General features: G+C 37.7%; 1 protein-coding gene across 3 annotated transcripts in view; it reads right to left on the reverse strand.

Annotated features, from left to right (window-relative positions):
- Positions 1 to 26,319, reverse strand: part of grid2 (glutamate receptor, ionotropic, delta 2) — a 532,677-nt gene that overhangs the window by 125,662 nt on the left and 380,696 nt on the right. For all 3 annotated transcript variants that reach the window (XR_014877276.1, XM_085180825.1, XM_085180826.1), the window contains exon 8: positions 21,920 to 22,039. Coding sequence is in view for 2 of the 3 variants with exons in the window: in XM_085180825.1 (XP_085036951.1) it covers positions 21,920 to 22,039 (120 nt within the window). In the remaining variant the exon portion in view is untranslated. The remainder of the gene's footprint in view (positions 1 to 21,919; positions 22,040 to 26,319) is intronic.

Genomic DNA, 26,319 nt, shown 5'->3' on the forward strand with positions numbered 1-26,319 from the left:
ATTTAAGGAATATCTTCTCAGTTCAGCTCTATCCAGCTGTGCATCTGTTTGTGGGAACAGAAGCCCGGTACGGGCACATTACTTTTTATTTTCACAGTATGTTTTGTAATTATTCAAAAAGTGCTTAAAGAGTGTTTAATTAGTAACATGAAATAATAACATTACTGAAGTTTACACCTGACCGAAGCTACAAAACTTATAAAGATACAGCTTATTTTAATAATTACTTTTTAAAATTTTGATTTCTTAATCACCCATGCTGAATTAAAGAGGTATTAAAAAGAGTAGCAAGATCAAATGAAATAAGCAAATGAACTCTACAATAATGAATTCACTTAAACAACAATATGTGCACTTTAATGCACAATAAGCCCGTCCTCTCCGTCTTTCTCTCAGCTAACACAGGGTGCTTGTTGCACCACTTACACTAGGTCTGCAACACCAGCTGCCCATTCTCTACCTCATAGTCTGTGTGCTCATCCACTCTAGCATGAAAACTACTTCCAAGTGTACAGGAATTCTCGTCTCCTCTCTTCCCTTCTTTCACTTACTTGTGTTATTTTATTTTGCTGTTTGGTGTTATTAAAATAAAATTATAAAATATAGCAAAGCTTGCCCCATTCCAATCATTGTGTCTTTGAACACAAAAACTGCAACCTGAATGGCAATTAAAATCAAAAAGCCACTTTACTCTGTCCTGCCCTTCCACCAATTTCCTAAACAGAATTGAATTTGAGGGACACAATTAAAAGAACAAAAGCTATACTGATGGCAAATTGTTGATTAAGTATGTCATGTAAAAGCTAATAATGTAAAAAGAAACAAATTTTTTCTAAAGAGATTTTTTTCCCCAGCATAGTTGAATTCATAAGGTCTTCAGTCAACAGAACAACATTAGTGGAGACTTTCTTGTTTTCCTTGTTGTGATAACGTTTGTCAAAAGAGAGGTTATAGCAATGCCCAGCAATTGCCTCTTGACCCCCTTCTTCTCTCCTGAGGAAAAGCAAAATTCCATTGCTTACCAATATTATTTACACAACAGCAAAGTCTAGTCTTTATTTTTACATTTATATTACACATTGTATGCCTTTAACTAAATGGTCACAGCAAGTCAAATCAAAAATTCAATAGAGAATTCATATAGAATGCGATCTATATTGCAAGATATTTAAGTGACTTTGATTGTGGCATAGTTGTTGGTGCCAGACAGGCTGCTCTGAGTGTTTCAGTAAATGCTGATCTACTGGGGTTTCCCCACACAACCATCTCTGTGGTTTGGAGCGATCCAAAAAAGAAGAAAATATCCAGTGCAGTGAATGGCAGGAGAAAATGCCCAGTTGACATCAGCGGTTAAAGGAGAATGGCTAAACTACTTTCAATTGATAAAAAGGCCAAGGTAAGTCACATAACCACTTGTTACAACCAAGGTATGCAGAAAAGCAAGCTCAAAAGGTCAAACTTCAAAGCAGATTAGCTCTAGAAGCAGAAGAGCACACCGGGTGCCTTCCTTCACCTACTTCAGTAGAATTCACACAGACTAACCAAAACTGGATAACAGAAGATGAGCTGGACTGATGAGCCTCAATTTTTGCTGCAACATTCAGATAGTAGGTTCAGAATTCACCCTAAACATGAAAGCATGGATACATCCTGCTTTATATCATCCCGCTGGTGGTGGTATAACGTTTTGGGGGGTATTCTGTTTAAACCATGTGGCCTCTTAGTACCAACTGAGGAGATTGTTGCTGATTATGTCCACAAAACATCACAAACTAACAGCTACCTGCCTCGGAAGACATCTTAACCTCCTGCTGTTGGAAGAAAAACAACAACAACAGTATACTGGAAGGCTCATCATCTCTTTGAATCATTACCCTCAGGAAAACGTTACCAGTCCATTAAAACATGCACCAAAAAATTCATCAACAGTTATACCCTAAAGCCATTACCATCCTGAACAATGGACTGAAGCACAGCCCTATATACAAGACATGCAGCAATTACAATAACAGGAGTAAATCACAATGTGGACTTTATAAATTATGCGGACTCTATAAATGCATACAGTGGCAATGAATGTGCTGCATAGTGGAAATACTGGGAGATTGTGATGTTTGTTGTGTGTGCGAAATGAACTGTTTATATTTATAGCTTAACTGATTTTTCATTCTTATTTTTATATTCATTGAGTACAATCCCTGAGTGTGACTTCATTTCATTGTATATTCCCTTAACATGACAGTAAAGAATCTTGATTCTTGAATTTCATGACCACATGCCCGTATACTTACGGCTGCTTCCAGCAGTATAACACAAAATTTCACAACCCTCAATTCACCCTGAGACTTGTTACTTGAGCAATGACAATCACTTCACCGTACTAGATGATTTCACTAGGCCCTTCTGGACCTTTTTTAAAATTCTGAAAACCACTGTAGAAATAGTACTCTCTTTTATGTGGTTGTACTGCAGAAACAGAGGATGATTGCAGCCTTTAGAATAGCATTTTAAGGGTGTGTTGTTTTTTTGGTTCCTCCTTTAGGGTAGGTACTCTGGCTGTACGAGATGAACCATATGACGTAAGTGTGAGGTGATTCATCCAGATGGAAGTGAATGTTGACTAACTGAAGGCACCACAACCACCATTTCAAACAAACTAGTGTACACAGGTACACATTAGGTTTGAAAAACATGAAATAATAACATTACTGAAGTTTACACCTGACCGAAGCTATAAAACTTATAAAGATACAGCTTATTTTAATAATCACTTTTTTAAAATTTTGATTTCTTAATCACCCATGCTGAATTAAAGAGGTATTAAAAAGAGCAGCAAGATCAAATGAAATAGATCTGGGTTTATCCCACCGTGAAAATACAGATACACAACATTAGTGAGAACAGGATTGGCAGAGCAAACTTAGCTTTAACTGAAATACATTTAATTTAATTATACACAAAGCTCTAAAAATATTTAGGGTATCTATAGTTTGTTGCATAATTAGTGATTTTTTGGGGGGTTCTAAACAAATCAAAAAAGTGTTGGAGACAGAAAATTAACTTATGAGTGTTCATAACTTATATACAGACATGTTTGTATATAAGTAATTTGCATAATATCAAAAAAAGAAAAGGGAAGGGGGCAAAAAGATATTCTTTGTTTTATTGCTTATTTTATTTTGTAAGAGTTGAGGTTATTCATAGTGGGAGTACTTCATGTTCATGACTTGAAGTACAACATTTGACTATAGATTTTATTCTCTTTCTTATATACATACAAACATATACACATGTTCACACACCTACGAATCCACACTTGCATTCACACACAAACACACACACAAATACACTGAGCAGTCTCTGATCAATATAACGATGACAACAACAAGTCCTGTTCTGATTTCCCAGATGAGCCACAAGCTGTTTTATGGCTTGCTTGAATTGTTGGGAAGACGCGTGTCTGTGTGTGTGCAGTGCGGGTTAGATTGGGTTCTGGTATGTATATATAATTCAAACTTCCTTACTTAATGTGCTTTTAAATACCAAACTTTAAATTAATAGGTAACTTAATAATTAAACTGCGCTATCATTTAATTCAGTGTCCGTCTCTTTTTAATTGAATAAAGAAGAAAACGTTTCATCACTTATTGCCTAAAAAGATGAGCGCAATTGGAGTTCTTGGAAAATGCTTTTTAAATCAATTAACCTTTGTTAATTGTTGATTTGATATGTCTGGCAAATGAGAAAATTTGTGTTTGTCTAAAACAAAGCTATATAAAAGTCTATGATTAACACCACAGGAAAAAAATAATGCTAATTATTGATAAGGTGATACATAATTTGTGTATTTACCTCTGTATGTGTTTATGGCGTTTGTATTGAAACATGAGAAAAAGACAAAGAGACAAAAAGGCAGACAGAAAAAAAATGGAAAGTAGAGCAGAGATAAGTAAAGCAGGAGATGCTGTTAAAAAATGGGGAAAGTGAATTAAAAAATGTTCTTCACCCTGCAAATACTCTTGGTGAATAATGGGAGATACAACAGAAGGAAGAGTGGGAGAAGGGTGAGACTGCACTTGGGAATACAGGTTTGATCTAATAGAGTTTACACGCAAGGTTTCCCAAAAGTCTTAACAGAAGGAAAAATTCTCAAATCTAGTTATCTTCCACTATTTCCACCATGTCTGCCTGGTAGGTGCAGGTAGGTAGGCATGCAAATAACTCTATTTACTTGCTTTTTGCTTTGCAATCATCACAGATGAAAAAAAAAAATGCTAAGGCATACAGTAAGTGTGTTTAACACAACTTCACTTACATGTAGCTAAAGAAACACAGCTATACAGCATGCAAAATACACACACACACACACACACCAGTGCCAACATATACAGTTGTGTGGAAAAATATTCGGTTCTTCCTGGTTTTCTATTTTTTTGCATATTTCTCACAAATACATATTTCAGATATATAACAAGTTTTAATGTTAGACAAAGAATACCCTAGTAAGCAGAAAATTCAGCTTTAAAATGATGATTTGACGAGCTTTTGTGTTCTTTTTGGCCAGGAGTGGTTTTCACTTTGGAACTCTACCATGGACGCCATTGTTGCCCGGTCTCTTTCTTATTGCTAGATCATGAGCTCTGACCTTAACTGAAGCAAGTGGGGCCTGCAGTTATCTAGATGTTATTATGGGTTCTTTTGTTACTTCCAAGACGAGTTGTCAATGTTCACTTGGAGTAATTTGGCCAGAAACTCCTGGAAAGGTTCATGACTGTTCCAAATTTTTACCATTTGTGGATAATGATTCTTGGCCAGGGAGCTTTGGATGTTTTTTTTTCCTTTAATAAATCAAATTATCTTTTACAAAACTGCATTTTGTATTTACTTGAGTAGTCTTTGTCTAATATTAAAATTTGTTTGATGATAATGAAATAAGTAAATGGGACAAATATGCAAAAAACTAAGGAATCAGAAATTTTCACTGCACTCTAAGCACACAGAAGCTATCATTACGATTAAAGTGCAGCTAAAGATGTAAAGCCATAGGGACTCTTAATGTTTATGATGAGAGAGAGAGATGAGATGAGATAGCTTTTATTTGTCAGTTGCAGGTCTTTTGCCCACAACCGAGATGACAGACCTTACCGACCGTACATACAATACACAAACATCACATTGGGGAGACAGGTCAGGCTAGGTAGCAAGGAAAAAAAACATCAAAATGTGTAACACAACAGGATAGTACAGCCGGTTACGCTTTCTTAATTCTCCGATAAGTCAGGGCCAAGCCAGCTCCAATCAGCAAGAACCCTGTTATCATGGTTCCGAATAGGTAGATATCTTCAGCGTCCTCGATCGACAGTCCCGCCAGGCACACGACCCTCCATTCCTGCCACCCGTCCATTGTGTATCCGGCAGGGAAAGTCTCTCCAGGGCACTCGGGCTCTCCCGAGCCCAGACTTCTCATTGAGAAAAGGTTGTCAATAGCATTCAGAGACCAGTTGATCAAATCCATAACTCTCTTTAGGTTTTAGAAACAGACTGTGAGAGAGTGTTCCAGGGAAAAGTAATACAAAAAAACACGAGAATAGACAAGGACATAAGAACTAAGCAGGGAAGATAAAGGAGAGGAGAGGAGAAAAAGTGTGTCCGCCTCCTCCGAGAGCCAAAAAGGATGTCTTCAGTATAGCGGGAACGTTTAAGCCATTAAATACCACAGGGGTTTAAATAATACATGTGCATACGTGTGCAGTTAGAAATTATGCATGGACATATACAATCATGATAACATGAAATCTGGAATCTTACTTTGAGAACATCAGAAAGGCAACATGCACAATGTTATTTCATTTTTGTGTAGCTTTTCTTCTGATTCCACTGACTGCGTCTTACGTAAGCAATGAATAACCACTAATTACATTTTTTTGCTCATTCTGTGTAGAGCTCATGCACAATCTTTTGGTAGCTGAATTTCTGTTATATAAGAGAGTAACATTTTTATTGTTTTGAGAACCTTTTACATCTCACAGTTTGTACAGGAACATATCCTAGTGCTTATTCTGTAATACGTTATTGCGTGCTTTATTTGCTCTACACTTTCATGGCCCTTCATCATAACACTCTTATGTATTGTCTTATGTAATTTCTTATTATTTGCTTCATTTTCTGCAGACAAACTGCAGGTAAGTGTTTTTAGTAACCCCTATTGTAAATGTTTATGTAAATATTTGATTTGTTTAATTATTCGTCTTCTAAACTGTGCACAGTGTTAAATATATTTTTGATTTCATTTACTTCTTAACACAGCAAGGTAAGCATGTTGACAAAAATGTATTTTTTTGTGTCAAGCTACACTAGAGTAGATATAGTCCTTTTTTCATAGGTACAAAAAACTAATTCTACCTAGTAATTCAGTCAATATGATATCTGCAGCACTCAGACAGCTAGACTAACCTGTGCCAGTCTAACCACTTAGCTGGTGATCCTGATAATGGATCTCACCATACTATTAGGGTCCACAAGCTTTGGAGGGATCTTGTAGATTTCAATGACTATTTGAGGGTTAAGGCATGTTTTAGCGTTAAGGGCTAGATGGACGTATATTCAGTTGTAATGGTTAAAGTTAGGATAAGAGCTGCATGTGTGTATCGCATGTGGATACAGTTAATGTTAGTTTTACAGCCATTCTGGTACACTTGGATACACTTAGCACCCTTCACTTCTCAGCTGTCCAACACTCACTTACTCTCACTTTCATACAATACACTCACACACACAAAAACACATTCAGTCCTGTCACCCATCACTCTGATTCTTGCTGTTCACTGAGGGCCTGTCTCAGAGTCTGGTATGTCCAAAAGCAGTTATTTTGTTGCATTAGCACATTTCTTGACCTCTCCTGTAAACTGATATTTATCTAGCAGAAAAAGACAACAGGCACAGAAAACACAGAGCAGAGGTAGAGAGCCTCATGCAGGAAAATAAATAATAAAATATTAAATCACAAAAAAAAGGTTAGAATCATATAGGAAATGCAAATCATTTCAACCCTGTATTTAATTCTAAGTGTACCATTATAGAAATTTTGAGAATGAAATGAAAGATTTTTGCAAATAAAAATAAACACTTTCTACTTTATTATTAGCCACATGTTTAAAATATTATTTTTACACTGATATAAAGGGATCTCAACAATTAAAGAATAACCAAACTTAAAGATATAAGTAATCAAGAAATTGGGAATTTTATTGTTCTCTATGCATCATTTATATCCCACATAATCTTAACACAGGACAAGGCTGACAACCAATATTAAATAGCTGCACAGTCTATGGAAGCAGAATAGCCTTTAAACTACATAGGATTCTTGATGGGAAATCATTACTTCAGGAATCAGGAATGCTTCTGAAAGCCACTCTCAGCGGACATAGTTCATCACTGCTCAGCAAATGACAGTTAAAACTCTGCTATGAAAAGAAAAAAAAAACGTAAATCATTAAGATCCAGAAGAGCTGTTGCCTTTCCTCGCTTGATTTCATTAATGATAGATAGAAAAAGCAAATTGTCCATGCTAATATGAGAGGGCCTTAGTGTACAGGGAAGCAGGCCAAAACTAAATCAAGCTGTGTGTATTTTAAGAGCAATGCTCTATAGTAAAATAAAACCAAGGTGAATCCACTTGTTTTCAGTAAGCTAATGCAAAAGCAAATTTTTCAACCGCATTTCGTGGAAGAATCTGGCCCTTAAACCACTCTGCTTACACTCTGGACCTATTAACCAAAAACTTTCCAAATTATGAAACAAAACTTTTAAAACAAGTAGGCCTTGTAGGTAAATACAACGCTTTTCTTTATTTCATCACGCAAGCTATTATAAGCAGGCTGCTTTTTTAAGAAATAAGAAAACTTAAAGACTAAACTTAATACATTTTAGTTGTTGTTTTGCAGGTACTGTAAGTTCAATATTAAAAACTGGTGATTTAGCTGAATGCTGAAAGGCATTATGCTTATACATGTCCTTGCACAATGTGAATAGAGGCCATGGGGAAATAGGCAAACAATAGCAATAATCAGTAGAAAAATTAAGTAAACATACTGAGGAGCAGAAAGGTAATCCTCTAGTGAGCTCACTATGATAGTGAAGGGACGTTGTGGAACTTAATGCAGTGGAGAACAGTGTAGACACTAAGCTTGTGTAGTCATTGTGTGCCTATACTGCAATGTACAAATGCATTGTCTTACTTTAAGGCACATGTTTATCCAAGGCTATTTAAATATCATATATGTTTATATGTAAATGATGAATGGGTGAATGTCACACTTGTGTATTTGTGATCCACAGAAGCATGCAGTGCTAGGCAGATTCTGGGTGCTGTAATCCAAGGTTTACAAGCTGTAATGCTGCTGAAAGCCTACAGGCCCAGCTGGCAGACAGAAAGAGAGGGAGAATAAAAGAGAGAGACAAGAAAGGACATTGTAGGTAAGACAAAGAAATGAGTCGCTAAAGAAGGGACAGTCATACGAATCACAAATTAAACATATAGAGCGAGGAAATTAATTTTAGATAGAGAGTGGAGAGAAACATGGAGAGACAGAAAAATACAAGCAGCAAGATACACTGAAGAAGTTTAGACCTAGACAAATCTACTCATATATAAACTACAATGTGTTAAGGATAGGCAGATGAACAGCTAAATACATTTCACAGAGAAGAAGAGAAAGAGTCTGAGCTTTTCATCGAAACTCTTTTGTTAGTCAAGTTTCATTCTAAATAGTATTTACTTACAGGCTTTGTAAACATTGTTTTCACAGATTTGATCAGTTATGACCATTTTTATTAGCATTTTTTTTTCTTTGAAATTACAGTTACGTGTTTACATAAACAGCAAAAAGCTGTATAGACACAGGAAGTCACTGAATTGTTGCTCGTGGCTTTGACACTGACTGTAGTGCACATTCCGGGCTCAAGTAGTTTAGCTGATCCTCTAATGTATTAGCTACTTTGAAATATGTCAGTAACCAGTATGTTGTGGTCTCATTGGTTTTGGTTTCATTTTCTGCCCTTAGAGTTGAGGGAACTCTCTTAGGCTTTTTTTCAATTTCTTTAGTATTCAGTATTCATGAATAGTCCTGCAGGCTTTTAAAAGGATGTCTAAAAGCTCTTCTTTTGGATGAAAGCTGACTTCTGCACTGCTTTCTGACAGGTTTTTTTTATTACACACACTGTGGCACAGTATGGTAACAGGTAGTTTTTACATACTTTCACACTGAAGATTACAGATAGTCTGACCAAGGGAATGGTGTGGACAGTCACACCTTATCTAATCGAGGTACTTTAAGTTCTTAAAGGACTGTATTGTAAACAAAAGAGAATGTGTGGCATGGAATAAAATGAAAGGACGTGCATTGAAATGAAATGAGAAAGAACAGCCTGACAAGAGTTAGAAGAAGAGGCATGATATGCCAGAGGAATGATGGCATATCAAACCAATACAAATCTGCCCACCCCCAGCCCCCACTATAATCCCTTTATAATGTGCAACAACACAGACACATACACACAAACTGGAACAGGCACACCATAAATCCTTCTTGTCTTTGCTTATCAAGCCTATGAGAAGATCTACTGTAGGCATGTGGTGATTTACTCAGAGATTATCAACCAATGATACCATTGTGTTTTTCAGTCCTCTGGTAGTTTCTGCTTCTGTATGCCAAAGACTGAAGTCAGGGGTAACTAAAAATGAAGATGAAGAGAATGAAGATGAATGAAGATGAAGAGAAATGAATTTAATTTCTTAAGACGAATACAAATAGATTATTATATTGTCATTAACAGGATATACACACACACACACACACACACACACACACACACACACACACACACAGGGCATATACTTGTTAGCTCATTTCTTAATTCTTAGTACTTTACTACTGTCTAGGCTATCTTTGTGGGCTAGATTCAACAACTTGCTCGAGCCATTCCTCACAGACATTGGTCCATATTGATATTATTTACTGGCTACAAATCCATAATGTTAATATCCAAAATATGAATTTTATCTAAAAATTAATGAAACTGCCATTGCTTTTAAAAACTAGTGAAAAAGACCTTGTTATTTATTAAGACTGTTATAAGGAGACCAAAGTATGGCATAGTGTGAGATATATATTCCGATAAATTTGCTGAATTTTAAATAAGGTGATTTATCAAATACTGCTCAAACAAACTTTTGGTTAAACAAGATAGATGAGCTGTAGAGACAAGAAAGCATCAAGTTACTGCTAGGTGATTGGCTGACTGGATATTTGTGTTGACAAGCTGTTGACCAGTACCTAATACCTAATAAAGTGCCCAGTGAGTGCTGAAAATCATGAATAAAATGGGAATAAATGGTGCAACATTATAATGAAAGAAGTCATGTAGCTACTTGTAAAACTCTCTATACAGTGTTTGAGTGCCTTTAAATTTATGTGTAAACCAATTAACCAATAAACTAATAAACAGGGGCAAAATTACAGAAGAAAAATAAAACTTTTTGGTGGTGAAATTGTGACTAAAACTGTGATCATAGAGGGTGCTCATTTTAAATAGAAGCAATATCTCTGGCGGGATAATGTAGTTAAGAACAGGATGTTGAAGCCAGAACTGTGCAAGACTGATGTGCTGATAGGTTCCATCAGTTCACGTAACTCCTTCATCAGTTCCATCACTGCAGCAGCCTCTGCTTCTGCTGGTGCCAGCAGTAATATTTGTCACAGAGCCAGCACAGATTTAGCTTGAAGAAAATGTGGAAAGTTTATGGGAAATTTGCCAATTTCATGGTGAAATAAGGTAATGTTAGGTAATGGTATTCCACATCAATACACTAGTCCAGTTTGCCGCAGGTCCTCCTAATACAACTCAATTTCAGGCTGTGCCTTGCTATTCGTTTTCACCATTGTGTGCTGCTAATCAAGGCCATAGTTAATTTGAATGATTGAATGACCGTCTAGCCAATTTGTGTACTATATGACGTTTATTTCCAATGTCACTATTTTTAGGTAGGCATACATAAGTCTGTTATTTATTTAAAAAATATATTGTAAAAACATATTTTTCTACATGAGATCTACACCCCCTCTGGCACCAGTTGCCACTATTCAGAAATCCACTGTATGCTTAAGACAAGGAAACAAACCTGGTGTCAGATCCCACTGATCAATCACCTTCACTTCTTTGCTAATGATCTCTCAGTCATTCTCAGCTGTCACCTTACTTGTGCTATGTTTACAACCAGGTCACAGGCAATTAGGCATCCTCCCTTATGTCTCCTCCTGATCCTGTCAATCCATTTATCCATCCATCAATCCATCCATCCACTACATAGCAAAGATTAACCCAAGGACTGATAACCCACCTCATTTCCCTACTCCACTTCTCTGCTGTCCATCTATCACTCTCTCTCCATACTCATCCATCCATACATCTCTCTGGCTTAAAAAACATTAGCTTGAGGGCAAAACAGGGCTGCTTCTTGTTTCCTTTTTCTCCTTCGTATAACCATCCTCTTATCCTTTCACAATTTTACATGTTACTCATACCTCGCTGAGCTGTTATTCTTCCATCCACTCAGGCGCATCAGTCTAACCTTTTCTTTCCCTCTCACTGCTATATGCCTTATATTAATAACATAACATCCACGATTTGACAGTGATCTCTGTACCTCGGTGGCACTGGTGCACATGCAGCCCGACTATGTCCAAAAGACATAAAGAATGGATAGAGAATATATAGAGTATTGCAGTACACTGTAGAATAACACAACTAATCTAAAGACTTCTAGTTACTTTTTCTTTTGTAAGCTAATAAATTTAAAGATGTATAGCTGTTCATAGTTTTTATATATATATATATATATATATATATATATATATATATATATATATATATATATATATATATATATATATATTGCCCCTTTGCAAGACCAAACACTCTTATGTTTGGTCTTGTAGGCTTGTATGTTTTAAATAGGGGCAATTCAAGCTCATGCGGAGACAAGACAATTTCATACTTTACTACAGCAGAATGGAAATAAAGAGGATAGGGTTGGGTGAAGGGTTCTGACATCGGAGATATTTAATTCTGTCTTTTTTTCAGTACTCCTTTGCATGTTTTTTTTCCTTCAGGGGTAAGGGTTTATAGAGACAATAGTGCCTGCAGTATTCCAGAAATAGGTATGGAGCAGAATGTAAAACTTTTATAATGCACACACAATAACACTGCTGTTCTTTTATCCCTTCTTTTGTGCTCACTTTCTGTCTTTCTGTCTTTCCTTAAAACTCAGGGAGCCGCTTCAGTACATCACGCTCCCAAATTCTTTAAATGATAATACACAGCGGAACCTCAGTATATGCAGCCACCTATTACAGTTTCTTAAAAATCAGCGTGCTTATGCTCAGATTCCCTATGTCACAGCACAGAATCTGCCTTGGAGGAGACATGAGACGGGATTGACAGTTGAGTACCTGGGGAATAAAACTTCTCCTGGCTTGTCTCAACAAACGGAAAAGCAGAAGAGTGGCTGTCGGGCTAGTGTTTGGTGTTACCCATACTGTTTGCACAACGGATGTTTTTGTTTGGCACCACAATGAAGTTCCCAATGGGGTTTGTTTGACAGCAAGTAATAGTTAAAAATGCTGTTTCCCTCTCCTCTGTATTTTCACATTTGTTTGCCTCACTTATCTGATTCTCTTCTTTTTCTCCACCCGGCTCTTCATTCTGCCTCTCTCTATGTTTTTTTTTTTTTTTTCTTTGGGGGGGGGGGGGGGGGGAGCTATTCAGTCACAAGTACACACACAGATAATATTCACATGCGCTGCCAAACTTAAACTGATCCATGGACACCAGAGGCACGTCGTCAGCTTCAGTTAGCATCCAGTGTCCACTGTGCTGTGGTCACCCGGATTATAACTTGCTGGTCAGTGCATGTGTGTTAACTCTTGACTGACACGACCTTCCAGCTAAAACAAATGGAAGACATCCATCAGTCCCACAGAGGAAGCCTGCAAATACTCTAGTATTCATGAGTTCACAAGGGTAAAAGCTGTTACCACAAAGGTTGAAAAAAAAAAAATCTGGTGTGCTCTTGCCCTGACCACACTGGAAATGGACAGAATAATGTGATAGGACTGAGGACTTGAATGGATACTTTGACATTTTACCAAGTACAGTGGGGCAAAAAAGTATTTAGTCAGCCACCGATTGTGCAAGTTCCCCCACTTAAAATGATGACAGAGGTCAGTAATTTGCACCAGAGGTACACTTCAACTGTGAGAGACAGAATGTGAAAAAAAAAATCCATGAATTCACATGGTAGGATTTGTAAAGAATTTATTCGTAAATCAGGGTGGAAAATAAGTATTTGGTCACCTCAAACAAGGAAAATCCCTGGCTCTCACAGACCTGTAACGTCTTCTGTAAGAAGCTTTTCTGTCCCCCACTCGTTACCTGTATGAATGGCACCTGTTTGACCTCATCATCTGTATAAAAGACACCTGTCCACAGCCTCAACCAGTCAGACTCCAAACTCCGCCATGGCCAAGACCAAAGAGGTTTCGAAGGACACCAGGAAAGAATTGTAGACCTGCACCAGACTGGGAAGAGTGAATCTACAATAGGCAAGCAGCTTGGTGTGAAAAAATCAACTGTGGGAGCAATCATCAGAAAATGGAAGACATACAAGACCACTGATAATCTCCCTCGATCTGGGGCTCCACGCAAGATCTCATCCCGTGGGGTCAAAATGATCATGAGAACGGTGAGCAAAGATCCCAGAACCACACGGGGGGACCTGGTGAATGACCTGCAGAGAGCTGGGACCAAAGTAACAAAGGTCACCATCAGTAACACACTACAACGGCAGGGAATCAAATCCCGCAGTGCCAGACGTGTTCCGCTGCTGAAGCCAGTGCATGTCCAGGCCCGTCTGAAGTTTGCCAGAGAGCACATGGATGATACAGCAGAGGATTGGGAGAATGTCATGTGGTCAGATGAAACCAAAGTAGAACTTTTTGGTATAAACGCAACTCGTCGTGTTTGGAGGAAGAAGAATACTGAGTTGCATCCCAAGAACACCATACCTACTGTGACGCATGGGGGTGGAAACATCATGCTATGGGGCTGTTTTTCTGCCAAGGGGACAGGACGACTGATCCGTGTTAAGGACAGAATGAATGGGGCCAAGTATCGTGAGATTTTGAGCCAAAACCTCCTTCCATCAGTGAGAACTTTGAAGATGAAACGAGGCTGGGTCTTCCAACATGACAATGATCCAAAACACACCGCCCGGGCAACAAAAGAGTGGCTCCGTAAGAAGCATTTGAAAGTCCTGGAGTGGCCTAGCCAGTCTCCAGACCTCAACCCCATAGAAAATCTGTGGCGGGAGTTGAAAGTCCGTGTTGCTCGGCGACAGCCCCAAAACATCACTGCTCTTGAGAAGATCTGCATGGAGGAATGGGCCAAAATACCAGCTACTGTGTGTGCAAACCTGGTAAAGACCTATAGTAAACGTTTGACCTCTGTTATTGCCAACAAAGGTTATGTTACAAAGTATTGAGTTGTATTTTTGTTATTGACCAAATACTTATTTTCCACCCTGATTTACAAATAAATTCTTTACAAATCCTACCATGTGAATTCATGGATTTTTTTTTTTCACATTCTGTCTCTCACAGTTGAAGTTTACCTCTGGTGCAAATTACTGACCTCTGTCATCATTTTAAGTGGGGGAACTTGCACAATCGGTGGCTGACTAAATACTTTTTTGCCCCACTGTATGTTTGACTGACACCTCGCAGATCAGATGGTGTATGCTATCACTGAGGTTATCACTATTAATAGTAAGCTTACTCCTTGTTAAAGTAACATGTTTTGTTTTGTTTTTTTCCCCGTCATCTGCATGCAATCATTCACAATTTGTTATTGTTCTACTGTGCTTGTACTTCTACTATTTTGGGCTTCTGATGTCTTTTCATTGAAAATTATGTACTGACCAGGTTATTTTAACTTCCCTCTCACAATATGTCATACATCTTTTTTTAATCAGAAATAACTAAAGTCTATTTGTTATGTTATTTTGTACCACTTACTGGGATCTGAGTACATAAACACTTTGCTGTAATAAAATCTTTGTACATAACGGCCAGTTTTACTTAAGAGCCAGGCGATTAGGGATGAAATGTTAAGCCTTGAAATATACATGTTCATTTGAATTACATATTTTTAAATTCCCTTAATTCCTATGTTTTTAATGTATCTTCATATTTCAAAAATATCTGCAAAAATTTTACATCTCTTTATTTTCTACCATTTATCAAGATCTGAGTCACAAGGGTAGCAGTCTAAGCAGAGAAGCCCAGAGCTCCCACTCCCTGTCTACCTCCTCCAGCTCATCCAGAGGGTACTGAGCGATCCCAAGTCAACCAAGAGTTGTAATCTCTCCAGCATGTCCTGTATCTGACCCACAACCTCTTCCTGGTACGACATGCCCAGAACCTCTCATCTAGGAGGCACCCAGAATTTATCCTATTCAGAGGCCTTGACCATCTCAACCTGTTCCTTTTGATGTGGAGGAGTAGTGGCTGCACTCTGAGTCCCTCCCGATTGATCAAACTCCTCACCCTATCTGGGGAAGCTCATTTGCTTGTCTCTGTGATCTCAGTTGGACACAATCCAGAGCGCGTGGCCATAGGATAGGGTAGGAATGTGGATTAACCAATAAACTGACACCTTCGCTTTCATGCTCAGCTTTCTAATTTGTTACAACGATTGGCCAAGAGTTGCTCCAGACACGACACCAATCTGTCAGTCAATCTCCCACACCCGAGATCCCAAGATGCTTAAACTCCTCCACTTGGAGCAGGAACTTGTCCCTAAATTTGAGCAGACACTTCTCCATATTTCAGCTGAGAATCATGCACTCAGACTTGGAGGTGCTAATTCTTATTCCCACCACAAAAAACAGAGGCGAGATCATGACAAACACTTGGCTGTGCCTAGACATTCTGTCCATAAAACCTATGGACGGAATCAGCAAAAGTGCACAGGGCAGCCTTGGCAGATTCCAACACCAACCAGGAATGGGTAAGACTTATTACTGGCAACATGGACCAAACACTCACTGTGGTTGTACAGCGATAGATGTTTTCTGTCACACCAACTGTGTGCATGTCCTCCTTCACTACATCTATGAATCTCATCTGAATGATTGTTCAATGTTGTTGTATTAAAATTCTAACTTGCTGAAAAAGTTTGGTTGTTCACTAGTGGCGCCTGAAACATATACACTAAATATCTTTTGTGAAATCGCAACTTTGTTTTCTGTTACTTATCCAGGTTCTGTCATCCCACACTACAATACAGCATCAGCAACATGCGAGAACATTACACAAGGCAAAGGAAGCCATACACAAGTGCATGGATGCATATGCACAATGCTAACAGTTGAGAGAACCAGAGAAGTGGAGAGGAAGGAACCTGCAAGCAGGATAAATCAATGACATCCTCTTGTCTCTCTGTCTCTCCCTCTCTCTCCATCACTCTGCTCCTATGTCTATCTCTCCTGTTTCCATGCCCTTTTCCATCTTTCTTTCACTCATGCATCTTTTACAGCTTCCTCTTTCCATCCTTTCTGCAATCTCCCACCTGGCCTGGAGGTGGGGGACATGGTGAATGAAGATTCATGCAAATCTACTTAATACGATGGGAAAAAAATGAGAAAAATAGAGATTTTTCTCCTTGGAGACATTTTTGTCTATCACTGTCTTCCATCCTTCGCTTACCTTAACGCTGCATGTTTCCAACCAGACTAGCTTTCTGCAGCTTATTTATAAAATTTTACTTTACTTCACGAGCCAATCAAAATGTCGTTTTTTTTTCACATCAATCACTCTAACCTCTCTCTGTGTTTTACCATTACCTTATTTGTCTCACCCTGGACCTTTTCATATACCATTGACAGTCAGTTTCAGTGGTATTAGCCCTCATCCATAGAGCTTGGTAACTTGCCCTTCAGGGCTGTTGCCTCTCAGATGTGTTCCATAATCACAGATAATCTGAAGCGCTGCTCAACATGCTGTGCATGAATAATCCAAATTAATTAAACATTTTAATATGCCTATTTCTGTGTTATCAGCTATAATGTATTTGATGTTATCAGGAATCTTTATCTGGCCTGTAGGTCTTAGGATTTCAGTTTTGTCTCAGATGAGCTACAAATGCATATTTATTTAAAAAGAACAAACTACTACCTCAATCTTCCTCAGGGGTGTCCCTTTATTTATATATATATGCATTTTCTTTCTCTTCAGGTGAACCATTTCATGACATGTTAAACAACACTTAATGCTGGTTAGAAAAAAAAAGTGATAAGTCAGGTAACATTAGTTTAGGCTCTGAATCCAGTAAAAAGCTATTTCAGCAGATATATGGAGGATTCCTGTTGGGACACTGCACTGCCAACATCAAAACAGAGACAAACCACAGGATATTAGTCTGTGAGCCAATAACAGGTGTGTTATTGAAAGGAAACACAAGACAGTGCTCAATTTTGTCTGACATTTTTCTGCTTACTGAAGTGGTATTGAAGTAAAAATATATCTGGGACATGTGTTCAGAATAAAAATTCACCATTGTTGTCCCTTTAAAACACTACATAGAAGATTTTGTTAATTCATCTGTCTGTGGAGTGCTGATGAAAAACAGCTTTGTGTGTCACTGTTGCTTGGATTTATCAAATTTTAACAGTAATTAACCCTGTCTGGAACTCAGTTTCTGGTTTTGTTTCTATAGCAGAATCTCTCTGTGTGTTTATGTGCTAAACGAGAGGAAACTCTGCGTCTCCCTCTCAGTGTCACGCATTTATGGTCATGCAGACTGACATAAATTGTTATGCAAAAAGAAAAAGGGTTAACTGAACATTTTCAAACATGTCAGAAGATTTATGCAAATGCGCGTGTGAATGGGCTTGCATGTGTTCCCAAGTGACTGCAGCTATTAAGGGTATTTGAGCTTGTGCGCGCATTAAGAGATCGCATAAAAGAAAAATGTCTTTCAATCATTCAAAACATGTAATGGTGGGGGATGTTTTTCACATGGTGGCGGGACTGTGAAAAGGCTCCCAGGGTCCCATGACTCTCTGAAGTCACTTAACATAATTTACCACATATGTCAAATAAGACTGGAGATGATAATTGAAGTGACCTCAATTTAGGAACACTGCAGTTTGCAGGCCATTGATTCTCATAAAGAGGGAGAACGTTTCAATCTCTCCTCCAAAAGATGGAGAATATGAGCCTGTGTGTGAGTGGAAGGAGACCATGGGCACATGTGAGAGTAAGAATGTAATGATTGTGACTCTATTATGACCTGAGCTGCTGTTTCTATCGCTTGCATGGGATCTGAAAGGATTAGGTCATCTATCTCCTTTCTAGCTGTCTCTCGTGCTGTTCAGCTTGTTTCACTTTATCTCTCTTTTCTTCAAATCTAAACCTCCTTCCTTCTTATCTCCTCAGTTAGCCACAAGCCTTTTTTTATTGTGGCTGTTTTAAAGTACTCAATGCCGTTTTCTTTCTCTCTAACGAAGCAATTACACATGGCAGTCTTGTCGCCTCTCTGTAAGAGATCAGTGGAGCCTGAAATGCCTGTATATGTATATATAGAGAGATATATAGGCTCTGTGTATAGAAACCGAAGGTAATGGAGCAAAAATCCAATTCTACCACAGTGTAGTGGTAATAATTATGACTGATCTCAGGTATTTGCTACTATTATTATCGCTCGATAGCTGTATGCATCTGTGTGAAGTATGATGGGGATAAAGTCAAAGTGGATTGGTGAAGAAAAATATAACAGGGAGATGACGAAGGAGGAAGTCGTAAAAGAGAAAGGCGCTCAGAAGAATACATTAATTAAGTAAAAAACAACAACAACAAAAAAAACCAAAAGTTATTAATGAAACTGTGAGCAGGCCTAGGAAAGCTCAAAGAGAAACCACGAGGAAGGAGAGAAAAGAAAGGTTAGGTTAAGTGGTATGCTCACATGAAACCAGTGGTATTACTATAATTAAGGGAATAAGCATGTATTGTTAATGGTTCGGTTAGGTCAAAAAGGCACACAATCCCATTGATTGCAATTTAGCTGGGCTTTTTGAGGACTTGTCAAAAACAGAGAAAGCTTTCATGCAGAACCGTACTCAGGTACAAGAAAAACACATTAAACTTCATATGGCATGATTAATATATATGTTCTACAGATGAAGTGTGAAAAGGGAGATGATCTATAATTTATGCAGGAATATAACCAATGGTAATTGCGTTTGGTTCCAAAGTTAGACTCTTTTTTTTTTTCATTTTTTATGGGAAATGTCATGTGACTTCATCACCTATGTTAAAATACAAGATAACCACAAAGCAATTCATAAATAACGAATCAAAAGTTTCTATAAGGGATGTGGTCCCTTTATTTGTTTACACTTCTGTAACACAGGTCACCAGACCTCAGGGGTGGTTAAATAAATATGTTACAACATTTCAGCAGTGAACAGAACACGTGGGTTTATTTGAGTTTCAAGAATTTTCTTTTCAGCAAACGTATGACAAAGTTTATACAAAAGCTTCCTTTTCTCTGTTTGCTCTGAAGTGTAAATGACCCAGAGTCTATGAAACTGAGGAACTTTATCAGTAATTTGTACAAATGAAAGAAACTGTTTTTGTTCCTTTTATTTCACGGCTGTTTTTTACTTTGCCATTATTATTTCTTTCATAAGAATACCAGCTTGGATTGAAAATTATAGAGTGCGAGCCTTTTTCTTCCAGCTTTTTCTTTCTGATGGCTCAGTTTTTTAACCATGATAAAAAAATTGGATGTTGGTGACGAATATATATTTTTATTACAGTGTTTTTTTGCACTAGTTTTTTTTTTATTATTATAATTTTTTGTAGTATATGTGCACCTAACACATAACAGTTATTGGCTTGGTTTACATATTTTAGAAATTTAGAAAATTATGCAGTAATTTTCAGATTTACACTGATTTAAGTTACTTTATTTTAACATGCTGTACATTTTACTTTGCAAATAAAACAAGACCTATGTATCACTTAAGCACATAGTACAAAAGAAAAAAAATGACTTGAGTGAGAGAAACAGATAGCTTTCATAATATTAAGTATATTTCAATTAAGTATATTCTTTCTTAGCTTTTTTTTTTTTTAGCACACAATCCAGAGGAGAAAGGAAAAATAACAGCTCTTGGTTTTCATTGCAATCAGCATGCATTGGTGAAACTTCTGCAACGTACCCACATTTGCATTCAGGGACTACAACTAATTGAATGACTGCTGTATTGGTGATAGTTCTTTTTCTGCTGATATACCAGGATATTAATTTCTTTTATAGTTTTTCTTCTCCATGGAATTATATACATAAAAAGGTTCCAGCAGGACTTTCCTCTTGCTTTTTTTCTGTTTCTGAGTGAATATTTCAGTATATTTCACTATATTTCCAGCCGTACACACTGGCTCATTGACATGCTTTTATTGAAGGTTAGATGCTCAGTATGAACAACATTTAAGAGGGCCACATGATTTGGAAGGGTTTGGTCTAGCTGCAAAAAAAGGTTACTATCCAGACCCTCTGAGCGGAATAGCAGCCTTTCTTTAGTCTTTTTTTTAATGCCATGTATGAATTTAATTGAATCCCAATGACAAATGAACAAATGTTCAGAGAATTAAGGGAGACTGTGGCAGGAATACTGTATAACAAGTGCTTGAATTCCCTAAGAAGTAATTATGCTCTGCGATTAGGGAATTGTGCCTTAATGTAATTATCCTGTGCTTTAAAGATTAATTTTGTCTGTGATGGCATGCTGTGTTATGTTGGTGCCTCATCACATTATCCATAATCACAGATCACTGTTATCTGTGAAGAGATCCCTCTGGTACAGAGGGACAGACGCACTGTGCATATGTGTCTGAGGACATAATTTTTGTGTCCCGTTTCTATAAGTGTATTGGAAACAAGAACATGGACTGAGAACGTCTTCAAGCAACTCAAAGAAGTCCAGACGCTTTTCTTTCCAAGCTCCTTAGACTACGATGACCTGGATGACTGAGAACCTTCACAGACACTGAAGCTGTTCATAGCACTGTCCAGTAGAAAGTTATCAGCATTACGCATAAAACAATAACCAAGTAATTTATTTATCAGCGGTTTTTCACAGAAGTGTGTTCTTTACCAGAGATGTTTAGATCATCTTAAAAATAAAAATTTGAATGATTTGATTTGAATGTACAACATCTTTTTTTTAATATAGCCTGCAAAACATAACTAAGTGCACACATACACCCACAACCACACACTTGCACACAATCCATGAACAAACAATGTTATGAATATGTGGGTGCGTGGCTGTCTTTTATGATGCCTGTTAAAATTCATTATGCACGTATCATTACCAGATAGCATTTGAAGATGCTTCTAATGAATCCAATTAACACCATGCTTTATTGAAGAGGAGGTGAGCTGCAGTGCTCAGGCTTTATCCGACGGGTGGATAGAAAACATAAAAAATGAAAACAGAAAAAAATCATTTGTTCTGTTCAAGACGTTAATGGCTTGGGAAAGAAAGAAAAAAAGAAAGACAGAGAAAGAAAGAATACAGGTGTAAATATAAAAGAGCAGCTGGACTATGCTGCGGTGACAGGCAAAATGAAGAAATACCTGTGTAAATATGAGACACCATTTAGAGACTAGGTGCAATGGAATTCCCCAGTAAATCAAGGAATTACGCAAATCTACTCTACGCATTTGAAGAAATTATCCTCCCTTCACCCACAGTAGAACACCACACAGAGGTTCTGTTTTAACTACTTACCCTACTGACTCCCCGTCCTCTATCTTCTCCATAATTTGTGCCCAGGATTTCAAAGAAGATGTTGGGGTTAGTGCCGTTGTCAGTGAACTCCAAGAAACTGGTCAAGCCGCTCACCCCGAACTGCAAGGAAAAGATTTAGGATGTGTTATATTTGGTTTATCTTACAATTATTGTTGTTATTGTCAAAATTACTGTAATTATTATTGTGATTTTCATCACTATAATGATGTCAGCTTTTTTTTTTTGTCACTTCTCCCTACATATATTAGAAAACTAACAGTTTTTTCAGCAAAAAAAAGAAAGAAATGGTAACTGTACACAGCAAAACCGAGACACGTATAATTTTTACTTCACATTTATCACAGTCGTAGGTACTGTGTGTGACATTTGACAGTGATACATAATACAGGTGGTCTCTTGTGATTTTTTTTTCTCATCATGGAGACATTACTTTCTCAGTTACTGTGATAGCAAAAGAAGAAACATTCCATTTCACCTACATACACTTTAGTAACCTTCGGTGAATGGACCAGAACATTATTGATCTGTAGCGTATAAACTGCGAGTCTGCAGACAGGCCAATGTCATACCTCGTGTCATTTTTAGGGATAATTATTTAAGTTACTGTGGTTTCGCCACGCGGATAAATTTGTGCAACTGTCATACGCTGGAGAAGGACTGAAAGGGCATGCCGTTGTCTCATGCTGCTGTCATATATTCAGTGAGAAAACTTCAGCTTCTGTTGATGTTTGTCAGGATAGAAATTACAGTGATTTGAACTGATGAACGCAACAACTGTTTATATTTTAGGAAAGTCAAATAAATGCGCTTATGGTTAATTTCAATAAGGAAGATCTATATTCACTCATCTGCCTGCTCTACACGGTGTTAGGCTGCTTTTGTGTTTTCTACATCACTTTCACTTTCCCCCGCTGTTAATCTCAATACTGACATCATCATTCTAGTCCAATCGTCTTTTTACCCGTCTTGGGGCGATCAGCCTCCAGTTTGCACAGTTTAAATCTTTGCTCTCCATCATTCTCGCTTTCAGACTCTCATTCATGCAACCCACCTCATCCCCAACTTCACCTCACTGACACCTCAGTCAGAGCTTTTCATCTTCACCACCACCAGTGTCTAGACTCCCGGGGGTCCTCCAATAAATCCTTTCACGGCTGATCGGCGGAGTGTAATCGCCATATACATTAATATCTCTATCTAAATAAACCAAGTTCAATTCTTTCAAGTAATCTCTTTTTATTGAACCCTCCTTATTTGATATCTGATGTCTGAGTTATAGAATAGTGACAGTCTTCCCAATATTCTGAGAATTTGTTCAGTAATATCTCTCTTTCTGTACTCAAACACACCAGATGTATATGTGTGTCTGTCATAAGCGTGCATACACTTAAATCTGATATGCTTTGAAGAACAACTAGTTATATTTGTATGTCTATGGCACTTCATAAGATATGGTAATGTGCTATTGGGATTACTAATCTATGTAAATATTTTATTCACCTGGGATGACTGCACGTACTTAGACGCACACTCAGTATATTGCGTGTTTACATCTCTGCATCAACAGCTGAGGTTGAAACATGCCCTTAATATCATTTAGGAGAACCTGGATGGAAAATATGTTTTATTAGGTCTAAGAAGAGAAATAAAATAACAGCGAAATGAAAAAAAAAAAGACTTTTTAATTTTTGGATGCTTGACAGAACTAAGATGAAAGTAACAGCGTATGTGTGTTATAATAACAGCAAAAATAAATTGAGAATCGTTAAGCCTAGATTTGAAAACAGTCTCCCAGGTGCTGCAGAAGATGTAGGGGCTGGGTCACAGGCCTTACAATGCCTTTAAAGTAATCAATACAATTTTAAAATGAGTCCTAAACCTTAACAGTTTATGTCGCAGAGATTCAAAGGTGGAAATGTAGCAGGCAATACATAGTCTTCTAAGCACAAACACAACACGCACTTCAGGTGTAACAGCAGCATTTATTCTCCACTCTGAGTTTGTCAATGAACACCAGACAACAACATCAATAGAGCTCCTCATCAACACCTGCAAATTAGTATTTATCATTACCATATTGGCCCCACATACCAAAACACTGATTAAACACACAGGCACGCACAGCAAGTAAAGAACACTGCTGATACAGTGCGAAATGGAACTGATGCCAGGCTGTTGAAATCAACTCTATTACTGCTTAGGGCTCTTTAACAGAGCTCTGCTGAGACAGTCATCAAGGTTGGTTTAGCAGCCGGGGCTGGCTGATGAAAGTGTTGCCAAACCCCAGCCTGATCGCAAGGTGAAGTGCAGAGATAGATATGAAAGCCATTGCGCTGCATTTATTATTGTCTGACACTAATCCTAAATTAGCATTTCACTTGGCTTCATCATTCAGTCAAACTGTCATCCCTGGAGTATTTTTTTTTATTATTGATATCAAAACAGGGGGCATTGATCCAATTGGATTTAACAGTGATGAAAGTGTTGCCAAACCCACGCTTAAACTCAAGGTGAAATGTTGAGATTCCTAAAATCACAACTGCAGAATGAAGTCCTCTACCTGCCAAAAGCCAAATATGCAGGAACTGAGAAGAACTTGCCGATTGGTGGATTTACTTTGTTCATGCAGTCCTTTGAATGCACGATCACTTGGTGTGTAAGGTGTACTCAGGACAAAGGTAGAAAGCTATCATTAGATTTATTGATAAAAAAAAATTGATCTCTCTGTGATGAGAACAATATAAAAGTTAAGACAGAGTTTTTTCAGAACCTTATCCATTTGCATTCTTCAGTTACAGGTGACGCTAATGTATTAGTCAATTTAGCTATGACTACATCTTGCTGTTTCAGCCAAGGAACAATAAGAGCTGTAAAAAGGTGTCTTGAATTGCAGATTAGATTGTATCTAAAAGAAAAGTTGATATATTTCAAAAAGAAGGATACATATCATTTGATTTTTTTTTAAAGAGATTGATTCATAAAATGTATTATTATTATTATTATTATTATTATTATTATTATTATTACAGAATACACCCTGGACAGGTCAACAATTCAGTCAACCCCACAGAGAAAGGCCTCAGGCTAGATGATGGCGTCTAACTCAGGACCTTCATGCTGTGAGCCAACAGTGCTACTATTATTATTATTGTTGTTATCATTATTATTACTATGATTATTATTATCCTGGGTTTGAATACACCATCTGGTCAGGGGACATGTAAACTCTGTGAAGTTTGTTCTCCCTGTGTATATAGGGGTTGTGTGGTTTCTCACCAAGTACTTTCTGGCTGGCTGGCTGGCTGGCTGGCTGGATGGATGGATGATTATTTAAACAAAGATTTTTTTCCAAACTGGCATATACACACATATGCTGCAGGAGACTGATGAAATAGATGGATTGTTTAAAAAAAATAATCCTTGGGATAGTAAAAGTTTGAATAAAATTCCAATATTAATCACAGATTATAGTGTTGGTATTACAACATAAATCAATATAAACAGGCTAATAAAATATCCAAGCATTAGTCAGATAGTAGAAGTAGTGACTGCAATGTAAAAACACCAAATTAAATCTGAAATTAATTGGAAAACTGAAGATGAAATGAGAAAATGAGAAAACTCATCAGTCCCTCACTCCCAGTGTTCCCCAAAGCAGAACTTCAGTCCTTGATATTGACCACTTGACTCCTAGATGCCATCACATTTTCCCACCAGTTCCAGTCACTTGTCTTTTACACCAGACTCACCTTACCCTCATCCCTCATTTCCGTTTCCTTGGCCATTTCTGCCTGCTCTCTGCCATATCATCTTGATTACAAGGGGCTTGTTCAAAATCCCTCATCTGAAGAAAGCTCCAAGCCAAGTTCATGCATACGGTAGTACCATGTCCATCTGTATACAACAGAAACTACAGTTCTGCACTATTTGAGACTATAAAAGCCCAAACCGTTATGGAGTCACTTTTGAGTATCGTTACAAGTGCTCCTCAGCATTTTCACACTGATTTGGCCTCAAAGCCAGGAATTGTGCTCATTAATAACAAATAAACAAATAAAAAATGTATTTGGCAAAGACAGTGACACAGCAAATACTGAAATATTATGAAATAAATAACGCAGAGATTTCAAATGTGAGAAGGAAATGCAGGCAGCACTGATAGTAAAAAGCATTGAGATGCCAGGGGGGGTGTGGAGTTGCAGTTGACACAGCTCATTGGCAACCCTTGGGATCCATGTCCAAAACATTATTCTTAGCACAGCATCCGAATGTATATATTACAGATGCCTACAGTGTGGGATACGTCATGCTGATCTAGTGTGTCTGGTACCTCATAATTTCTAAATGTTAAAAAACTGATGGTCTAAATCCAAAAGCAC

Source organism: Neolamprologus multifasciatus, chromosome 12 (assembly GCF_963576455.1).
Source record: "Neolamprologus multifasciatus chromosome 12, fNeoMul1.2, whole genome shotgun sequence".
Classification (NCBI taxonomy): Eukaryota; Metazoa; Chordata; class Actinopteri; order Cichliformes; family Cichlidae; genus Neolamprologus; species Neolamprologus multifasciatus.